The sequence below is a fragment of the Sus scrofa genome, chromosome 10 (genome assembly GCF_000003025.6).
Source record: "Sus scrofa isolate TJ Tabasco breed Duroc chromosome 10, Sscrofa11.1, whole genome shotgun sequence".
In the NCBI taxonomy this organism is placed as follows: domain Eukaryota; kingdom Metazoa; phylum Chordata; class Mammalia; order Artiodactyla; family Suidae; genus Sus; species Sus scrofa.
In genome coordinates this window covers 14,116,951-14,140,174 of record NC_010452.4, presented here as the reverse complement: position 1 = coordinate 14,140,174, position 23,224 = coordinate 14,116,951, and the positions used below count along the sequence as shown (strand labels likewise).

Below are 23,224 nucleotides of genomic sequence, written 5' to 3'. Positions count from 1 at the left end.
TGAGCTCTTTGTTTTGAAGATTATAGTAAATAAATTACTTACTTTGAATCACAGTCTAATCATGTTTGTTTTGTGTCTTTTCCTTTCCTTGTGTTTTTTTTTTCTGTGTGTGTGGTTTTTTTTTTTTTTTTTTTTTTTTTTTTTGGTCTTTTTGCTTTTTCCAGGGTCGCACCTATGGCATATGGAGGTTCCCAGGCTAGGGGTCTAATTGGAGCTCTAGCTGCCGGCCTATGCTAGAGCCTCAGCAACATGGGATCCTTAACACACTGATCGAGGCCAGGGATCGAACCCGAAACCTCATGGTCCCTAGTCGAATTCATTAACCACTGAGCCATGACAGGAACTCCCTCCTTTCCTTTTTTTGAAAAGAAAAACTATGTGGCTTGGATAGAGTCTTTATAAATAAAAATGTGTCTAACAATCCATTAAAATATTCACAGTGTTACCTTTTACAGTTAATGTTATTTTGAGGAAAAGTCTGGTCATTTGTGTGTATGCATATAGTATTTGTTTTCGCTCTTTTTTTTTTTTTTTTTTTCAGTCTTTTTAGGGCTCTCCTTTGGCATATGGAGATTCCCAGGCTAGGGGTAGAATCAGAGCTGCAGCAACAAGGGATCTGAGCCACATCTGCAGCCTACACCACAGCTCAGGGCAATGCCGGTTCCTTAAGTCATTGAGCAAGGCCAGGGATTGAACCCGCCTCCTCATGGATACTAGTCAGATTCATCCGCCGAGCCATGACGAGAACTCCAATGTATAGCATTTTTTATTCTTTAGTTATATGTTGTTCATTATCTTTGGAATACAGAATTATGCCTTTTGGCTTCCAAAGATGGATAAGATATTTTTAAATGAAAAGTTTAAAATATGGAAAGAGTGAAGGCTTATTATTTTCATAAATAGGACACTTATTTTTTAAAGACTTTCTTTCTTTTAATAGTGGAAGTAAAACAGAGCTAATATGTCATATTCGGACAAGTAGGGTGGTGAGGGGAGAAGAGAGAGAGAAGGGAGGGAGGGAGAGACACAGAGACTTACCAGTAGAGGGAGTAAGAAGCTAAATACTAGTGCACTACTTCTAAAGTATTGATATTTTTATTGGTGCTTAAATGTTTGATTGCAGTGCTTAGTTTTAACTTCAAAATCTATGTGTAAAGGCTAGTTAAAACACTACTTTCATTATTTTAAGCCAAGAGGTAAAAATAAAAGTCCTTTTATGTACTTGTCTTTTGTATTATGTAAAGTTTTATGTGACTCAAAATTGCTCTTGTTAATATTAAATTGCGAGATAAATGGGTATGTTTTTATCTTTTTCTGTTCCTTTTTTTATGACAAAATAAGCATTTTTTTCAAGTTTCATAATTCATAATTTATAGTGAATTTTCTAAGGGAATTTTTTTCTTTCCTGGGGCTAGGGATTTTAAGGAATTTAATAAGGTTAACACTTCTTAGAGAGGGCTTTTGAAAATAATTAGAAGGCGGAGTTCTCGTCGTGGCGCAGTGGTTAATGAATCCGATTAGGAACCATGAGGTTGCGGCTTCGATCCCTGCCCTTGCTCAGTGGATTAGTGATCTGGCGTTGCCGTGAGCTGTGGTGTAGGTCGCAGACGCGGCTCGGATCCCGCGTTGCTGTGGCTCTGGCGTAGGCCGGTGGCTGCAGCTCCGATTTGACCCCTAGCCTGGGAACCTCCATATGCCGTGGGAGTGGCTCAAGAAATAGCAAAAAAGACCAAAAAAAAAAAAAAAAAAAAAGAATTAGAAGGAAATCCATGATTTTTCTATCAACAATAAGCAAGAGGAGTTCCCATCGTGGCTCAGCATAAGGAACCCAACAGTATCCATGAGGATGCATGTTCAATCCCTGGCCCTGCTTAGTGGGTTAAGGATCCAATGTTTCTCTGAGTTGCAGTGTAGGCGAGCAGCTGTAGCTCTGGTTCAACCCCTAGCCTGGTAACTTCCATATGTCTCAGTGTAGCCCTAAAAAGCAAAAAAAGAATAAAAAGTTAACCAAAAATTTCTTAATTTCATCAAATATCCAGTCAGCATTTTAGTTTTCCAATTGTCCCTTAAATGTTGACTGCTCGTTTTCCTTATTAACTTATTTGTTGGAGAAACTGGATTATTTGTCTATAGAGTCTCCCAAGTCTGGATTTTGCTGACTAAATCCTTGTGATATCATCCAGGTTGTTCTGTCATTTGTATTTCATGTAAATTGCTCATTGAATATAAAGTGTTGATTTGATTTGGTTTTTTTTATTTGGTTGGTTTACTTGTTTTTATCTGACTGCTTTTATGGGTGATTTTGTGTTCTGATGGCATACCCATATTATTTTAACTTTTTTTTTAAATGTAATGTTAGCTGCTACTAATTATCAATGCCTAGATCCATTTGTTCATTAGGATTGAAAAATGATGTTATTCTAGTTCTGTCCTTCTTTCTTTGTTTATTAGCTGAAATAGTTCACTAAAGAAAATCTTCCCCTAATCTATTATTTGGTTACTTAATGGCATACTTTGTATAGGAAAGGCAGGATAAACGCTTGACTCTTTGTTTTCTGCTTACCACTTTGGTCACCATTATCCCCCAACAATAGTTAATTTTTTTTTTTTTTTTTGTCTTTTGTCTTTTGTCTTGTTGTTGTTGTTGTTGTTGTTGCTATTTCTTGGGCCGCTCCCTCGGCATATGGAGGTTCCCAGGCTAGGGGTCGAATTGGAGCTGTAGCCACCGGCCTACGCCAGAGCCACAGCAACGCGGGATCCGAGCCGCGTCTGCAACCTACACCACAGCTCACGGCAACGCCGGATCGTTAACCCACTGAGCAAGGGCAGGGACCGAACCCGCAACCTCATGGTTCCTAGTCGGATTCGTTAACCACTGCGCCACGACGGGAACTCCGTTAATTTTTTTTAATTATCAGTCTGAACTCATGGATTTTAACATGTTCATATTTCATTTCATTGTAATTATTATTCTGATTGGTCCACAAATTATTCCATTTTGGACCAATGAAAGCCTAGTAGTCCTTTTGATATGTCCTGGTTACAATGGATTTCCTCTCAGCTCATCAGCCATATACATATAAAATATCTGTGCTCTATTTATATTGAAACATTAAAATCTCCTAAAATATCTTATTGAAAACTTAGAAATTTGATGTCTGTGTGATATACTTAAGTGCCTCTGTTACTCCATCTCTTCTTCTTTGTCTGTAGACCAGATTATCAAAAATTCTCATGATTAAAAAGGAACATATCAAGAAATTAAGGGAAATGAACACAGAAGCAGAAAAACTGGTAAGGATATTTTTGTTTTTCTCTGTTTTTTTGTATCATTTTAAAATAATGAGAGAGTTCTGCTGTGGTACAGTGGGTTAATGGTCTGGCTTGTCTATGTGGAGGCGCTGGTTAAGGATCCAACATTGCTGCAGCTATGGCTCAGGTTTGATCCAAAGCCCAGTGTGGCCAAAAAAGAAAAAATAATAATAATGAAATAAATAAAATAAAATGGTGGGGACTTCTACATCTGAGGATTTTAAAGTATTTTATTAAAGAAAACTTTGAGGTAATTGTTATTTTTAAATCCTAATTTGCACTCCCTATCTGTGTAGAAATATTCAAAATTTCTATGTAGAAATGAATGTAGAAAATATTCACTAAAAAAGTTTTAGAATTGTATTGGAAGTCATAACTCTCTTATGGATTTATAGGATGGTGAATAGGTTTTATCTCAAATACCATCTTCGATTTATTGAAAATGGTTGCAGGGAAGTATGAAAGTAAGGGAGAACTCAGTGACTGGCCTGGCGCAGAGGCGGGCAGCTAATTACCAATTTCTGTTGTGGGAGTTCCTGTTGTGGCTCAGTGGTTAACGAATCTGACCAGGAACCATGAGGTTGTGGGTTCGATCCCTGACCTTGCTCAGTGGGTTAAGGATCCGGCATTGCTGTGAGCTGTGGTGTGGGCTGCAGATGCAGCTTGGATCCCGCATTGCTGTGGCTCTGGTATAGGATGGTGGCTACAGTTCCAATTAGACCCCTAGCCTGGGAACCTCCACATGCCACGGGAGCAGCCTAAGAAATGGCAAAAAGACAAAAAGGAAAAAAAAAAGTAAATTCTTTGGGAGTTCCCGTCGTGGCGCAGTGGTTAACGAATCCGACTAGGAACCATGAGGTTGCGGGTTCGATCCCTGCCCTTGCTCAGTGGGTTAACGATCCGGCGTTGCCGTGAGCTGTGGTGTAGGTTGCAGACGCGGCTCGGATCCCGCGTTGCTGTGGCTCTGGCGTAGGCCGGTGGCTACAGCTCCGATTCGACCCCTAGCCTGGGAACCTCCATATGCCGCGGAGCGGCCCAAGAAATAGCAACAACAAAAAAGACAAAAGACAATTTCTGTTGTGAATGTGGGAATAGGGAGTTATGGCATTAGTCACCTCTTATCTGGAGTGGTGCAAAGAGTAGCTGTGGGTAAACAACTGGTCAGGTAAATACCTAACTAAACGAACAGTCCTCTTCTAGTATTATGGATTTTTTTTTAATCTGAGCATGACTTTGAATTATCAAATTTGAACCTGTCATTATTGTGAGATTGAAAACTGAAGATCAGAAATGTCAAGGCATTTTTGTTTAAGATTATGCTTTTCATTGTAAATCAACTATAACTAAAAAAAAAGGTTATGCTGCTATTTAGTAGTACAAACACCAGAGCAGGTTTCTTGATCCCAATTTAACTCATTTAGGCGTGATAAAAAATTAATATTGTCAGATACACAGGCTATGAAAAATTGAAAAAAATTAGCCGTAACATATTGCCATTACATATCCTAAACGTAAAAATGCTTAGTATTTGCTTCTTTCCTACTGGACTCTAATTTTTATCTTGGATTCCATCAGTTCTACTTCTATCCTTTATTCTACACCTTTCAGTGCTCCCCTACGTCATTTTCCCTGATCATTTTATCATCTCTTCCATCTTGATGTATAATCAAATTATTTTACTTTCATGTCGCTAGCTAGGACTTTTCCCTGTTCCACATCTTAAAGTATTAGACCTGACTTAGCCTATTTAGTGTTGCCTACTTTTTTTTTTCTCAGGGGAGAGTGACACCTCCAGGGGGTTACGTGCTTTTAAATAAAGGCCTGATTTGTTGTTGGCTTGGCTTCTTGGAATGTGAAAACTCTGTAGAACTCTAATTGGCTTGATGGGCTTGATAATTTATATTATTTATGATTACAGAATAATTCTCATAAAAATTCAAATATTGTGAAACTAATGAGAAAACAAATAGATAAATATTATTTAGTTTAGTATGTGCTATAAATATGTATTTATGCTTAGCATATGGATTTCTTCTATGAGTATTTTTGTTTAGTTGGGTTTTTTTTAAATACAGTTGATTTACAATATTGTGGTTTCAAAAGTACAGCATAGTGATTCAGTATTTTTTGCAGATTATATTCCATTATAGGTTATTATAAGATACTGGGTATAATTCCCTGTGCTACACAATTTATTCTTTTTTTTTTTTTTTTTCCGTCTTTTTGCCTTTTCTAGGGCTGTTCCTGTGGCATATGGAGGTTCCCAGGCTAGGGGGTCTAATAAGAGCTATAGCCACCAGCCTGTGCCAGGGCCACATCAACACAGGATCCGAGCCACATCTGTGACCTACTCCACAGCTCACAGCAATGCCGGATCCTTAACCCACTGAGCAAGGCCAGGGATTGAACCTGCAACCTCATGGTTCCTAGTCAGATTCGTTAACCACTGTGCCATGAGGGGAACTCCCTTACGCAATATATTCCTGTTGCTTCTCTATTTTATATATAATAGTTTGTGTCTGTTAATCCCACACCCCTAAATTATCCCTCCCCTCATTCCTTTCCCTTTTGGTACCCCAAGTTTGTTTTCTATATCTGTGAGTCTATTTCTGTTTGCATGTACATTCATTTGTATTGTTTCATAGATTCCACATATAACTGTTATCATATAATATTTGTCTTTCTCTCTCTAACTTATTTCACTAAGCATATTCTCTGAGTCCATCCATGTTATTGCGAATGGCTTTATTTCATTCTTTTTTATGACTAATACTCCATTGTGTATATGTATCACACATCGTCTTAAACCAATCATCTTAAACCAATCTTCCTAAACCAGTGTTGCTGGGCATTTGGGTTGTTTCCATGTCTTTATTGTAAATAATGCTGCTGTGAACATTGGGGTGCATGTATCTTTTTGGACCAGTGTGGGTTTTTTTGTTTGTTTGTTTGTTTTCTGGAAATGTACCCAGGAGTTGAATTGCTAGATCATATGGTAATCACTTTAAAATTTTTGAGGAACCTCCATACTGTTCTGCACCAATTTACATTCCCACCAACAATGAATGGGGGTTCCCTTTTCTCTACATCCTCTCCAACTTTTTTTTTTTTTTTTTTTTTTTTGTCTTTCTGCCTTTTCTAGGGCCGCTCCCGTGGCATATGGAGGTTCCCAGGCCAGGGGTCCAATCAGAGCTGTAGCCACTGGCCTACACCACAGCCAGAGCAACGCCAGATCTGAGCCGTGTCTGCGATCTACACCACAGCTTAAGGCAACACCAGATCCTTAACCCACTGAGCAAGGCCAGGTATCGAACCCTCAACCTCATGGTTCCTAGCTGGGTTCATTAACCACTGCACCACAACAGGAACTCCAACATTTGTTGTTTGTATACTTTCCGAAGATAGCCATTCTGACCAGTGTTTTGTGATGCCTCATTGTGGTTTTGATTTGCATTTCTCTAATTAGTAATGCTGAGTATCTTTTCATTTGTCTGTTAGCCATCTGCATATCTTCTTTGGAAAAAGATCTGTTCAAGTCTTCTACCCATTTTTCGATTGAATTGTTTATTTTTTTGATATTGAGTTGTATGATCTATTTGTGTATTTTGGATATTAAGCCATTGTTAATCACATCATTTGCTCATATTTTCTCCTGTTCGATAGGTTGTCTTTGTCTGTGATTTCCTTTGCTATGCAAAAACTTTAATTTAATTAGGTCCCATTTGTTTATTTTTGCTCCTATTTCTTTTGCCTTAGGAGACTGAACCAAGAAAATATTGCTATAACTTCTGTCAGAGAATGTTCTGCCTCTCTTCTTTTCTCAGAGTTTTATGGTTTCAGGCTTACATTTAGGTTTTTAAACCATTTGATAGTTTCATTTTGGTTTGTTTTGATTTATTTTGGTTTCTTGTGTGTGGTGTGAAAGAGAATATTCTATCCTTACTATTTTACATGTGGCTGTTCAGTTTTCCTAGCCCCACTTGTTGAAGACACTGTCTTTTCTCCACTATATATACTTACTTCCTTTATTTTAGATTAATTTACTGGAGATGCATACATTTATTTATTTATGGGCTCTATTCTGTTCCATTGATCTATGTGTCTCTTTTTGTGCCAATACTATGTTTGTTATGTGTAGTCTGAAGTCTAGGAGAATCATACCTCCAGCTCTTGGGGTTTTTTTCCCCCCTCAGGATTGCTTTGGCACTTTGGAGTCTTTCGTGATTTCATATAAATTTTAAGGTTATTTTCTCTAGGTCTGTGAAATATGTCCTAAGTATTTTAATAGGGATTACATTAAATCTGTAGATTGCTTTGGCTAGTATGGCCGTTTTAATGATAAGATTCTTCCAATCCAATAGCACGAGATATCTTTCTATTTCTTTTTGCTCATTTTAGGTTTCTTTCATCAATGTTTTATAATTTTCAGAGTATATAGATCTTCCCTCTTCTTGGTTAGTTTATTTCTTAGGTTTCCTGCCCCCCCTCCCCTTTTTTGGACACAATTTTAAGCAGGATTTTTTTTTTTTTTTTTTTTTTTGTCTTTTTTGCCATTTCTTGGGCCGCTCCTACGGCATATGGAGGTTCCCAGGCTAGGAGTCCAATCGGAGCTGTAGCTGCCAGCCTATGCCAGAGCCACAGCAACACAGGATCCGAGCTGCGTCTGTGACCTACACCACAGCTCACGGCAACACCGGATCGTTAACCCACTTAGCAAGGGCAGGGATCGAACCCCGCAACCTCATGGTTCCTAGTCAGATTCGTTAACCACTGTGCCACAACAGGAACTCCAAAGCAGGATTTTTTTTAACTTTCTGGATAATTCATTATTTTAGTCTATAGAAATGCAACACGTTTCTGTATATAGATCTCTCCTCTTCTTGGTTAGTCTATTTCTTAGGTTTCCTGCTCCCTCCCCCCCCCTTTTTTTGGATGCAATTTTAAGCAGGATTTTTATATATTAATTTCGTATCCTGTACCCTTGTTGAATTCATTTATTAGTTCTAGTAGTTTTGGAGTGGATACTTTAGGGTTCTCTACAGAATATCTTGTCATCTGCATATGGTGATGGTTTTACCTCTTACTTTCCTACTTGGATACCTTTTATTTCTTTTTCTTATCTGATTTCTGTGTTTAGGACTTTCGCTACTATTTCCTGAATTTAGTGGGAAGACTTTGAGCATTTCACTGTTGAGTATTATATTGGCTGTTGGTTTGTCACAAATAGCCTTTATTTATTATGTTGAGATATGTTCTCTCTATACCCATTTAGGTGAGAGTTTTTATCGTGAACAGATGTTGAATTTGTCAAATGCTTTTGCTACATCTATTGAGATGGTCATGTGATTTTTGTCTTTTTTTCATTGTTATTAATGTAGTTTAATCATATTGACTGATTTGCATATGTTGAACCATCCTTTTGACCCTGGGGTAAATCCAGCTTCGTCATAGTATAAGATCCTTTTTGTGTATTGTTGGGGACTTGCTATATTTTGTTCAGGATTTTTGCATCTATATTCATCAGAGATATTGGCCTATAATTTTCCTTTTTTGCAGTGTTTTTGTCTGGTTTTGATACCATGGTTTTGTTTTTCTTTTCTAGAAGTTTTTTTTTTAATGATTTTTATTTTTTCTATTATAGCTGGTTTACAGTGTTCTGTCAATTTTCTACTGTACCGCAAGGTGACCCAGTCACACATACGTATATACATTCTTTTTTCTCACATTATCGTGATCCATCATAAGTGACTAGATGTAGTTCCCAGTGCTGTACAGCAGGATCTCATTGCTTATCCATTCCAAAGGCAATAGTTTGCATTTATTAACCCCAAATTCCCAGTCCATCCCACTTCCTCTTCCTCCCCCTGGCAACCACAAGTCTGTTTTCCATGCTTTTTCTGGGAGTTTTTAAATTACAGTTTCAGTTTCACTTCTAGTGATCAGGCTGTTCGAATTGTCTGTTTTCTTGCCTCGGTCTTGGCAAGCTGTGTGTTTCTAGAAATTTGTCCATTTCTTCTCAGTTGTCTAGTTTATTGGTGTATGGCTATTCATAGTGTTCTCCTGGATGGAGTCTGCTTCCAAGTTTCTTTGAAAATTATTTTCTAGGAAGTTTCCTCTGTGGCTCAGCGGTAATGAGCCTGACTAGTATCCATGAGGATGTGGGTTCCATCCTGGCCTCACTCATTGGGTTAAAGGATCCAGCATTGCCATGAGCCGTGGTGGAGGTCACAGACACAGCTCGAATCTAGCATTGCTATGGCTGTGGTGTGGGCCAGCAACTGTAACTCTGATTCGACCCCTAGCCAGGAAACTACCATGTGCCACAGGTGTGGCCCTAAAAAGCAAAAAAAAAAGAAAGAAAATTATTTTCTAATAAAAATGGAATTATGTCACTATATATTGACTTATCTTACTCTCAAAATTTCTTTGTTGTATCATTATTTATATAATCTATTAATGGATATTTGAGGTATTTCCATTATTATACTGAATTAATGTAAATGTCCTTGTCCATATAGTTTTGTGTATTTGGCTGAGCTGCTTATTGGAACCCTGAAGAGACTCTAGACATAGAGTTGCAAACATAATGGAGGAGCAAAGAAGTGAGATACAGTATTTTATAAGGAATTGATTCGATTTCTGTTTCTTTATTCCCCTTCTTCATCCCAGTGGCAGAATGTGAATGTGGCATTTACCCAAGTTAAAAGGAGAGAAAGAAACAGATATTTCTGTAAATAATTTGAACACACAGTTTGGGAAAAGTTAATGCAGCTTTTTCTTTCGGTAATGGTAGACTAGTTAATTTGGATTAGTTTTCCTAATCTAAGTAGTTTAGAACAGATGTTTCTTTTGGATTAAAATATAAAAATAAGCTGTTTGGAGGCAGTGGAGCATTAATAAGGTATTAAAGAATTATAGGGATAGTATCTGGGGAAAGAAGTAAACTGCAAAGGGGGAACTTGAGTTGCTTTTTCCTTAGGGGCTTCCAGAAAAGATGGCTGAGAAACTGAGTGGTATTGAAAGGCTTTCAAGAGTGGGGATGACAGAAGTTAGGGTCCAGAGACCCAGTAAGGGCTGAGGGAAGCTGGTAAACCTTCCGTGTTCTGGGTTGAGACCCAAAAATACTACATCAGCCCAGCTTCGATCATCTCATCTCTGAAATTGAATTAAGATGGTTAAGGAGCTCTAGGGCCCCAAGCAACTCACTAGAAATAAATGTAAGTCCTCTTAGAGGAATATAATATCATAATAAACTTAAAATTATTTCTACAGTTTTTAACATATAGTGTTTTGTACTCAATTTTAAATCCTAGGCATAATAGGAGACAAGATAACCCTAATAAAAACCAAAAGGAAATATGAACAATGGCAGATTACAGAGAATGGTATTTTAGACATAGATTTTTTTTTCTCTCTTTTTTTTTTTTTTCCTTTTTATGGCCACACTTGCAGCATATGGAAGTTTCCAGGCTAGTGGTTGAATTGGAGCTGAAGCTACCAGCCTGTGCCAACAGCCATAGCAACACCGGATCCGAGACCCATCTGTGACCTATGCTGCAGTTTATGGCAACGCTGGGTCCTTAACCCATTGAGTGAGGCCTGGGACCAGACCCGCGTCCTCAGGGATACTATGTCAGGTTCTTAACCTGCTGAGCCACAATGGGAACTCCTAGACATAGATTTTTTTTTTTTTTTTTTTTAACTGACAGGGCAGAAGTCACTGCCCCCGTTTTTATTTTTTTATTTTTTTTTTCATTTTTTTTATTACTCAAATGAATTTATCACATCTGTAGTTGTATAATGATCATAACAATCTGATTTCACAGGATTTCCATCCCACAGCCCAAGCACATCCCCCCACCCCCCAAACTGTCTCCTCCAGAGACCATAAGTTTTTCAATGTCTGTGAGTCAGCATCTGTTCTGCAAAGAAGTTCTCTCTGTCCTTTTTTCAGATTCCCCATGTCAGTGAAAGCGTTTGATGTTGGTATCTCCTTGTATGGCTGACTTCACTTAGCATGATAGTTTCTAGGTCCATCCATGTTGCTAAAAATGCTGGTATTTCGTTCTTTTTGATGGCTGAGTAATATTCCACTGCGTATATGTACCACCTCTTCTTGATCCACTCCTCTGTCTATGGACATTTAGGTTGTTTCCATGTTTTGGCTATTGTAAATAGTGCTGCAATGAACATTGGAGTACATGTGTCTTTGCGAGTCGTGGTTTTCTCTGGATAGATGCCCAGGATGGGATTGCTGGATCAAATGGTAGTTCTATGTTTAGTTTTCTGAGGCATCTCCATACTGTTTTCCACAGTGGTTGCACCAATTTACAATCCCACCAACAGTGTACTAGGGTTCCTTTTTCTCCACACCCTCTCCAGCCCTTCTTGTTTGTAGACTTTTGGATGATGGCCATTCTGGCTGGTGTAAGGTGGTACCTCATCGTGGTTTTGACTTGCATTTCTCTAATAATGAGTGACGCTGAACATCTTTTCATGTGTTTCTCGGCCATCTGTATGTCTTCTTTGGAGAATTGTCTGTTTAGATCTTCTGCCCATTTTTAGATGGGTAGACATAGATTTTAAATGTTTAATTTATTTAGAGATGAGACAAAGTTGAGAATTTTAGGAGAGAACTGAAAACAGCAACAAATGGACCAAGTTAAAATTCTAGAAATAAACTACAGTGATCAATATTAAGAACTCAATTGGTATATACTGCAAGGAGAGGCCCTCTAAAGATAAGGAAAAAGAAGACTCAGATGATCACAATTAATAGGGATCTGTTAGTGGCATTTGTTTATTTTGACCAAAGCCATCGTGGCTACCTTCTTGAAAAAGATTTGGAGGAAATACTTTATATTCTTGGACTACATCTTTCTCAGACTCAGGTAAAGAAACTTCTTAATAAAGTAGTACTCCATGAGTCTCGCTTTTACCGGAAATTAACAGGTACCTCAAAAGATGAGGAAAACCATGAAGAATCTGAAGCATTGCAGGAAGATATGCTAGGAAACAGGTTGTTACTTCCAACACCTGTAAACAGGAATCAAAGGATGTGGAAGAAAATGTTGGCCTTATTGTGTATAATGGTGCTATGGTAGATATAGGAAGCCTCTTGCAAAAATTGGAAAAGAGTGAAAAGGTATGAGCTGAAGTAGGACAGAAGCTACAGTTACTTGAAGAAAAGATGGATGAAGATGAAAAAACCACATTAGATTTGGAGAATTCCAACAAAAACCTCTCTGGTGAACTCAGAGAAGTAAAAAAGGACCTTAGTTACAGGAGAACTTAAAGACTTCAGAAAACATGAATTTGCAATTTGAAAACCAACTGAATAAGGCAATCAGAAACTTATCCACAGTAATGGATGAAATCTACACTGTTCTTAAGAAGGATAATGTTAAGAATGAAGATGAAGATCAGAAATCCAAGGAGAACGGTGCAAGTGTATGACAAAATTTGTGTAGTGGTGAAGAATGGTGATAAATAATGTAATATATGAAATCATGATACAAGAATGTTTGAAAGTGATGCCTGTTTGATTTTAGCAGTATAAATATCTGTCAGTTCAAATGATGTATAAAGTTTTATGAAAGTGAGAATCTTTGCTTTTGAAAATTGCTTGTAATTCCTGGCATCCAAATTATTAAACACTCCTTGAGTGAAATAATTTTGCATTGCAGAATGTTTTAGGATGAACTTTGTTATAGTCTTAATGCCAATAATGTTCATCAATTAAAAAAAAAAAAAGAACTCAATTGGTAGATATAACCACAGCAGAATAGGAATAGCTGAAGAGAGCTAGTAACTGAAAACATCAGAAGAACGTATTAATGAAGCTTGGAGAGAAGAATGGATAGGAAATACAGAGGAGAGGAGAAGATAAATAAGGACTATAGTGAGGAGTCTAAAATGTCTAATAGAACAACAGAAGGAGAAGAGAGAGAATGGGACAAAAAAGAGTATTTTAATGACTAAGAACATTCCAAAACTAGCAAAAAACAACAGGCTACAAATTCAGGAATCCCTTTGGAGTTCCTGTCCTGACTAAGCGGTTAATGAACCTGACTAGTATCCATGACAACGTGGGTTCGATCAGTGGGTTAAGGATCCGGTGTTGTCCTGAACTGTGGTGTAGGTCACAGATGCATCTCGGCTCCTTTGTTGCTGTGGCTGTGGTGTAGGCCAGTGGCTACAGCTCTGATTGGACCCCTAGCTTGGGAACCTCCATGTGCTTCGGGTGTGAACCTAAAAAGACCAAAAAAAAAAAAAAAAAAAAAAAAAAGAATCCCTTTGAATCCTAATGGAATAAATACAAAGATATTGACTCCTGGACATATCATAGTAATACTACTGAAAACTAAACGCAAAGTGGAAAATATTTAAGGTACTTGGCATGGTATGGGGAGTACTTTCAAAAGGCTGACAATTTGTTTGACAGCTGACTTTGAACTAATTGAATATTTACATTAATCTCAAGTGATTTTAGCACTAACCAAAAGTAATTTTATCTACCCTATCCCCACCCAGTCTCTGTCCTAACAAATATTTAATTTTAAATAATTAATTTAACTCAGTTTTGAAACTGAGCTACTTTATACTCTGTTTTTATCAAAATGACCTGAGAAATTAACTTCTTCACCTTAAAGGACTGGACATACTACTTTGTCCAAGGTATGTTTTGTGATGGAATTTGTAAAGAAAATGGAACATTGGTCTAATAGTCTCCTTTAGTTTTGGACAGCTTAACTGTTTTTCTCATACTCTACCCAGCAAAAGCAAACTAAAGCCAAAGTTGTCAAAATATGAAATTAGACATTCAGATTTTCATTTTGTAAAGCAAAGGGCAGGGGTGGAAATTATTTAAAATACTTTGTCAATTTTATGATACAACAATGACAGATTTCTCAGTCATACATCTAAGTTTTTATCAAGTTCATTCAGAGTTAAAGCTTTGAGCTTCCTTTTCTTGGTCAGACTATAATCTGTTTAAATCAGTGAAAGTTTGTCTAAGCTAATTAACTTCAATATGCCTTTTCTGTTTTGGATTATTAAAATATTTTTTAAATGCATGTATAGAGCATCCACATAATAGTGCATGTGGAATTTATTAAAATAGATTTGAATTGCCTCAACACTATATAAAAGTAAATATTGAATTAGCAGCCTCAATCACTCTCCGATAATTGCTTTTCCATTTTGGAAATTTATCGTACATGGATATTAATAATAATTCAAAAGTAGGAAAGGGCATTTATCCCTGAACATTCTATCTTAAACATTTTTAAAACCATATATTAAAGGCTTTGGGAAACTCTTGGTACTGTGTTCTTTGTGGTCCTTCCCTCTCAGTCAACCTCTATGAACGTTTGTCTCTTCTTGACCTGAATATGTTGTCAGAATTGTCTGATCATATTTGTCAGCCTTCTTTTATTTTTGAGATTATGAATCTTTGCAGAAACCTGCTTACCAGTTCACCAATCTTCAAAAATAATCCATTAAAAAAAAAAGTAGAATGCATTTTGTGTGCTACACTCAACCCACATATGACAACCTAAAGCACATTAGTTGATTTAGTTGATTATAGGAGGGATTGATAGGAAACCGTGCTTAATTATAGTAGCCTATTTTAAAAGGCAGGGTTTTTTTTAATAACAGCCTTATTGAGATATTATTCACATACTATACAATTCACCCATTTACAGTAAGTGCACAGTTTTGTGGTTTTTAGTTTACAGTTTAATTTGCAGGTTGTGCAGCCATCCTAACCATCAATTTTAGAGCATTTTCTTCATCCTAAAAAGAAACTTTGTATTTTTTTAGCAGTGGCTCCTCATTTCCCCTCAAACCATGCTCTACCCCAAACCTAGGTAACCACTAATCTAATTTCTATCCACCTATTCTGAACATTTAAAGAAAAGGAATCATGAAATATGTGGTCCTTTGTGACTGGATTCTTTCACATAGCATGATGTTTTGAAGGCTCATCCATGTTGTAACATGTCTCAGTACTTCTTTTTATTGCCAAATAATATTCCGTTTTATAGATATACCACATTTTATTTATCCATTCATCAGTTGATGGACATTTGGGTTGCTTTCACTCTAGCTGTAATGAGTAAGGCTACAAACATTCATGTACAGGTTTTTGCATAGACATGTATTTTTATTTCCCTTGAGTATATATCTAAAAGTGGAATTGCTGAGTCATATGTTAACTCTATGTTTAACCTTTTGAGTAACTGCCACGCTATTTTCCAAAGAGACTGATATAGTTTTCCTTTTATTTGTTTTATAAAGTTGCCAAGCTTGTAAGAGTATGTATTATTAACCCTTAAACAAACTATAAAACTGTCTTAGATATTTGGTTAAAAGACTAGCAGGTAAGACTCTTGAAGATAATCACTTATTTTTTTTTTTTAAAGTTTAAGTGTAATTTAAGTAAAGAAAATAGACGAGATCATCTCAATAGATGCAGAAAATCTATCTTACAAAATTAAACATCTTGTCATAATGGAAAAGCAAATACTCTTATCAAACTAGGAATAGAATGAAAATTCCTTAACCTGATATAGAATATTTATCACGAAAACTTATATCAAATATCGTACTTACTAGTGAAGTGTTAAAAACATTCTCTTTGAGATTGAAAATGATGGAGTTCCCCTTGTGGCTCAGTGGTTAGCGAATCTGACTAGGAACCATGGTGTTGCGGGTTCGATCCCTGGCCTTGCTCAGTGGGTTAAGGATCCAGCGTTGCCGTGAGCTGTGGTGTAGTTTGCAGACGCGGCTCAGATCCCGCATTGCTGTGGCTCTGGTGTAGGCCAGTGGCTACAGCTCTGATAAGATCCCTAGCCTGGGAACCTCCATATGCTGTGGGAGCGGCCCTAGAAATGGCAAAAAAAGACAAAAAAAAAAAGATTGAAAATGAGATAAGGGAGGCTACTAGCAAAATTTTTATTCAACCGTACACTGGAGGCCTAGCCAGTGTAATAAAGCAAGAAAATGAGGTAAGAGCTATAAACATTAGAAAAAAAGAAACAAAACTGTTTTGTCACAGATGATGTAGTTGTATAGCTAGAAAATCTAAAAGAAACTGCAGCTAAATCATTAGAATTAATAAGTGAGTTTAGCAAAGTTGACAAATTCAAGATCAGGTTTTTGTTTGTGGGTTTTTTTTTTTGTTTTTGTTTTTTTTAGGGCCAAACTTGCGGCATATGGAAGTTCCCAGGCTAGGGGTCTAATCACAGCTGCAGCTGCCGGACTACACCACAACTGTAGCAACTTGAGATCTGAGCCGTGTCTGCAACCTACACCACAGCTCACTACAACACCATGTCGGATTCTTTTCTGCTATGCCACAATGGGAACTCTAAGATCAGGTTTTTTAAAAAGCAATTGTGGGAGTTCCTGTCATGGCTCAGTGGTTAACAAATCCGATTGGGAACCATGAGGTTGTGGGTTCGATCCCTGGCCTTGCTCAGTGGGTTAAGGATCTGGCATTGCTGTGAGCTGTGGTGTAAGATCGTAGATGTAGCTCAGATCCCACGTTGCTATGGCTATGGTGTAGGCCAGTGGCTATAGCTCTGATTAGACCCCTAGCCTGGGAACCTCCATATGCAGAGGGAGCAAACCTAGAAAAGGCAAAAAGACAAAAAACAAACAAACAATTGTGTTTCTGTGTATTATCGATAAGCAGTTAGAAAATTAAATTTCAAAAGATACCATTTAGGAGTTCCTGTTGTGGAGCAGCAGAAATGAATCTGACTGGTATCCATGAGGACACGGGTTCAATCCCTGGCCTTGCTCAATGGGTTAAGGATCTGACGTTGCTATGAGCTGTGGTGTAGGTTGCAGACATGGGGCAGATCCCAAGTTGCTGTGACTGTGGTGTAGGCCAGTGGCTACAGCTCTGATAAGATCCCTAGCCTGGGAACCTCCATATGCTGTGGGAGCGGCCCTAAAAAGACAAAAATAAATAAATAAATACATACATACATACCTTGATATAAATATAACATTGGATGTATTAAACTTCTATATAGAAAGCTAGTTTTTTTTTTTTTTTTTTTTTGCTTTTTTTTTTTTAGGGTCTCACTTGCATATGGAAGTTCCTAGGCTAGGGGTCAAATCAGAGCTACAGCTGCTAGCCTATGGTACAGCCACAGCAATGTGGGATCCAAGCCATGTCTTCAACCTACACCACAGCTCACAGCAACGCTGGATCCCCAACCCACTGAGTGAGGCTAGGGATTGGACCCACATCCTCATGAGTCCTAGTCAGTTTTGTTGACCACTGAGCTGCTAAGAAAACTCCAAAAACTTAATATTTTCAATGGAAAGCTAAGTAGAAAAAGTTGAAGAACTTTCTCAGAATGTATGATTGACAAGTGGAGATGGAAAATATGAGAGACACAGGACCAATCCAAAAAGATCCAAAAGGTCTGATAGGATACTTACTCAGAAAGACAGCACTGAGAAAATGGAGGCGGGGGAGTTGTCAAAACAATGACACAAAACAATCAACCCCTAGCCTGGGAACCTCCACATGCCACGGTGTGGCCCTAAAAAAGACAAAAATAAATAAATAAATTAAATTAAATATTTGAAGACAACTTACACCTCTTCTATCTTCTATTCAGTTTCAAACTAGTCCCTTCTGTCAGATTTATAAATATTTCAAATAAAGCATTAGAGAATGTGTGGAGAAATGGGCACACTCATACATTATAGGTGGGAATGTAAGTTATTGAAGTCTTCCTGGAAGGCAACTTGGCCAAATTGATGAACCTGCTACTCTGCTTCTAGAGCATCGTTCTGGAGAATTAATCATGCTTATGGGCAAAAGTGCGCATACAAGAATGTTTATTGCAAGCTGGAGTTCCCATTGTGGCTCAGTAGAAATGAATCTGACTAGCATCCATGATGACACAGGTTCGATCCTTGGCCTTGCTCAGTGGGTTAAGGATCCGGCATTGCCATGAGCTGTGATGTAAATCTCAGACACAGCTCAGGTCCTGTTTTGCCTTGGCTGTGGTGTAAGCCAACAGCTACAGCTCTGATTTGACCCCTAGCCTGGGAACCTCCATATGCTGTGGGTGTGGCCCTAAAAAGATTAAAGAAAAAAAGAAGATAGAAGGTTTACTGAAAGCTATTTAAGACAAACCCACAGCCAATAAAATACTCAATGGAGAAAAGCTGAAAGTCTTCTCACTAAAATCTGGAACAAGACAAGGATGCCCATTGTCACCACTAATGTTCAATAGTGTTCAATAGTATTCAACTTGCAATATAGTACTGCAAGTCCTAGCCACAGCAATCAGACAAAAAAAGAAATGAAAGTTATCTAAATTGGAAGGGAAGAGGTAAAATTTTCACTATATGCAAATGACATGATACTATATATAGAAAACCCTAAAAATTCCATATAAAAACTATTAGATATGACAAACGAATTCAGCAGAGTAGCAGGATAAAAGATCAAAATTCAGAAATCAGTTGCATTTCCGTGTACTAACAATGAAATATCAGAAAGGGAATGTACAAAAACAGTAACTCTTAAAATAGCACCAAAAAAAAAAAAAAAAAAAAAAAACCGTAGGAATAAATCTGACCAAGGAGGTGAAAGACTTAGCACACTGAGAACTGTAAAACATTAATAAAGGAAATTAAAGAAAATTCAAAGAAGTGGAAAGATATCCCATGCTCTTGGAATGGAAGAATTAATGTTAAAGTGACCATACTACCCAAAGCAAGCTACAGATTTAATGTGATCCCTCTCAAATTACCCACTACATTTTTCACAGAACTAGAACAAATAATCCAAAAATGTATATGGAACTATAAAAGACCTAGAATTGCCAAAATAGTCCTGAGGAAAAAGAACAAAACAGGAGGCAAAACTCTCCCAGACTGAGGAGAATACTTCAAAGCTGCAGTAATCACAACAGTGTGGTATTGGAATTCTCTAGTCGCACAGCAGGTTAAGGATCCAGCTTAACCTGCTTGATCCAGTTTGTTGTGGCTTGGATCACTGCTCAAGTTTTGATCCCTGGTCCTGGAACTTCCATATGCTGTGAGCATGGCCAAAAAAATAAAAAGTAAAACAAAAAACCCGTGTGTTATTGGTACAGAAACAGACATGGAGGAGTTCCCATGGTGGCACAGCAGAAACGAATCTGACTAGGAACCATGAGGTTGCAGGTTCCATCCCTGGCCTTACTCAGTCAGCCAAGGATCCGGCGTTGCTGTGAGCTGTGGTGGAGGTTGTAGACGCGGCTTGGATCTGGCATTGCTGTGGCTCTGGCGTAGGCCAGTGGCTACAGCTCTGATTAGACCCCTAGCCTGGGAACTTCCATATGCCTTGGGTTAGGCCCTAAAAAGGACAAAAGACAAAAAAAAAAAAGAAAAAGAAACAGACATGGGTCAGTGGAACAGAGTAGAGAGCTCAGAAATAACACCCACACACCTATGGTCAATTAATCTTCAAAAAAGGCAAGAAGGTAAAATGGGAAAAAGCCTCTTCAGCAAGTGGTGCTGGGAAAGTTGGACAGCTGCATGTAAATCAGTGAAATTAGAACACACCCTCACACCAAGCACAAAAATAACTCAAATAATGCCTTTTGCAGCAACATGAATGCTAAAGAATATCCTACCAAGTGAGGTAAGTTCAAAAGAGAAAACTAAATACCATATGTACCACTCATATAGAAAACTAAATACCATATGTATCACGTACATGTAGAATCTAAAATATGACACAGGAGTTCTCTAGTGGTCCAGCAGGTTAAGGATCCAGCATTGTCGTTGCTGTGGCATGTGTTCGATCCCTGGCCCAGGAGCTTTTGCATGTAAATATAGAATCATTATGTTATACACCAACAGGATGTTATATGTCAGTTATAATTCAATTTTAAAATATTACAATTTTTAAATTTACAAAATAAAAAATATTTTTAAAATGACTTAACCCCTTTCTTAATCCCCCTATGACATTCTTTCCCTTCCTCCTCTTTCAGTGCATCAGACCCAGTGGTGGAGGAATACTGACTAGTTTCAGATCCTGCATGCATACCACTTATTGGCTGTGGTACATGGACCTCAGATTCCTCCAAATGTAAAATGGAGATAATTTAGTACCCTTCTCATGAGGTGGTAGCAAGGATTCAGTGAGATCCTGTTAAACACTTAGAACAATGCCTGGCACTTTATTAATAATGGGTGCTGTTAAGTGAAACATTAACATTAATAATGGGTGCTGTTAAACGAAACATTAACATTAATCAGCCTTGTTCAGTCTTAACATTTTTCATATGATCTCATCTGAAAAATGGTAAGACTGAACAAGGTTGATTGTTTGGGGTGGGTTTTTTTGCTTTTTAGGGCTGCACCAGCAGCATATGGAAGTTCCCAGGCTAGGGGTTGAATTGGAGCTGCAGCTGCTGGCCTACACCACAGCCACAGCAACAAGGGATCCAAGCTGCATCTTCAACCTACACCACAGCTCATGGCAATGACGGATCCTTAACCCACCAAGCAAGGCCAGGGATCAAACATGTATCCTTATGGATCCTAGTCAGGTTTGTTAACCGCTGAGCCACGAAGGGAATCCCAAAGGTTTCTGTTAAACAATTATAATGCTGTGATTTGACGCTAGTGTGAGTAGTAGTTTCGGCAATGATGGCAATGATGATAACAGTTGATATTCATTGGAGATTTTCTATGTGGGAGGCAGTATGCTAGGATTTGTATAGTATGCTACAGTTAAACTTTGCCATAATCTCATTAGGTAGATGTTTTTATTATCCCCATCTTGGCTCAGTGGTTAACAAATACAACTAGGAACCATGAGGTTTTGGGTTCGTTCCCTGCCCTTGCTCAACGGGTTAGGGATCTGGCCTTGCCATGAGCTGTGGTGTAGGTCTCAGACGCGGCTCGGATCCCGAGTTGCTGTGGCTCTGGCGTAGGCTGGTGGCTATAGCTCCGATTCGACCCCTAGCCTGGGAACCTCCGTATGCTGTGGGAGCGGCCCAAGAAATGGCAAAAAGACCAAAAAAAAAAAAAAAAAAAAAAAAAAAAAGCAATCATACTTGTTTCCCCAGTACATGATGATTTGCTTTCTTGGAAATCCTCTTAAAAATAAAAAAGAAATGTGGTTAAATTAGGCTTAACTGGAAGTTCCTGTTACGGCTCAGCTATAACAGTCCAACTAGTATCCATGAGGATTCAGGTTCCATCCCTGGCCTCACTCAGTGACCCTAGCCTGGGAACCTCCTTATGCCATGGATACAACCCTTAAAAAAAAAAAAAAAAAAAAAAAAAATTAGGCTTAACTGAAGAAGTCTCGTTGCAGCATTTGCAGCTGGAGTGGAATGGATGGTGTAATTTTTTGGAGGTTTTATGAGTAGAGGAAAGGAAATGGAATCATGGAATCAAAGTCCATTTTACTTACTGATAGAAAGCAAATATGGAATGGTGCCAATGATGATAACAGTTAATATTCATTGGAGATTTTCTATGTGGGAGGCAGTATACTAGGATTTGTATAGTATGCTACAATTAAGCTTTGCCATAGTCTCATTAGGTAGATTTGTTCCTGTTATCCCCATCTTGCAGATGAGGCAATAGAGGCACAGAGAAATTAAGGAACTTGCTTAAGGTCACACAGCTAGTAAGTAATAGAGTTGGGATTTGAACATATAATCTGATTCTGGCACCCATGCTCTCATCCATTATGCTATAACGAATTGATTGCAGATGGAGAATCAATTGAGTTTAAGTAACTAGAACATTTCAAATGAATACATATAATTTTTAACAACTTTTTATTTTAAAAAATGACAAAGTGGGAGTTCCCTCGTGGCCTAGCAGTTAAGGATCTAGCATTGTCACCGCTGTCGCCCAGATTCAGTCTCTGGCCTGGGAACTCCTGCATGCTGCAGGTATAGCCAAAAAAAAAAAAAAAAGACAAAGTTATGAAAAAGTTGGAAGATTATAAGAAACATATATATGTATTGAACAATTTTATTTCATGTAATCCCTCTCTGTGTATATAGATACAGATAGATATACACAGTTATATATAAAAGAGCTCTATTTTTAAAAAAGTAAATGACAGACATAATGACGCTCCTAAGAAAAAGACACTCTTCAAAATAACAGTAAAACATTATCACATAGAAATATAACATTGAGTACAGACAGTTTTAATTACCTTCAGTTTAATAAGTCAAATATCCTATTAGATAATTAAAATTGCATTGTTTTAAAAATTTATCAAAATCTGACTTTTTTTCTTCTCAGAAATCATATTCCATGCCCATTGGCATTGAATTTCAGCGGCGATATGCAACAATTGTTCTCGAGCTTGAGCAACTGAACAAGGACCTAAACAAAGTTTTACATAAGGTTCAACAGTACTGCTATGAGGTAGGTAATTTGTATGAATTTCCCTTGAGGGGCTGTGCTGTCCGCTCTTTATTTGAAGCTTAATGCTGTTATCACATTTCAGAAAATCCAAACTAAGCCAGTGTCCTTATAAAATCCTTTAGCAGATCCATACAGCATCAACATTTAAGAATGCTTTACACACAGTGAACTATCTGTTGAGTTTTTATTTCTTTGAATACAAATGAATATAGCTCTCCAAAAATGTAGAAAAATCCAGAGAAATAACTTTTCTTAATTCCACTACCCCAAAGACTATATTTTGTTTCATTTCCTCCTAATCTTTTTTTTAACATATATGCTTTTTCTCACAAAGTTATGGTCATGCTATGTATTAAATCTTGTTTCCTTCTTGAACTTCAACCACATAGACTATAGGGTTATTTGTGAATTATCATCATCATGGACATACAATTGTAGATATGAAGGTGGTTCAAATTTCCACCTAAAATTTTAGTTTCTT

At 37.7% G+C, this 23,224-nt stretch overlaps 1 protein-coding gene across 1 annotated transcript in view; it reads left to right on the top strand.

Annotated features, from left to right (window-relative positions):
• The window catches only part of LIN9 (lin-9 DREAM MuvB core complex component), a 74,260-nt gene that overhangs the window by 43,853 nt on the left and 7,183 nt on the right, over nucleotides 1-23,224 (top strand). The window contains exons 11-12 of the mRNA XM_021064413.1: nucleotides 3,214-3,294; nucleotides 22,618-22,743. Of these exons, the coding sequence (XP_020920072.1) occupies nucleotides 3,214-3,294; nucleotides 22,618-22,743 (207 nt within the window). The remainder of the gene's footprint in view (nucleotides 1-3,213; nucleotides 3,295-22,617; nucleotides 22,744-23,224) is intronic.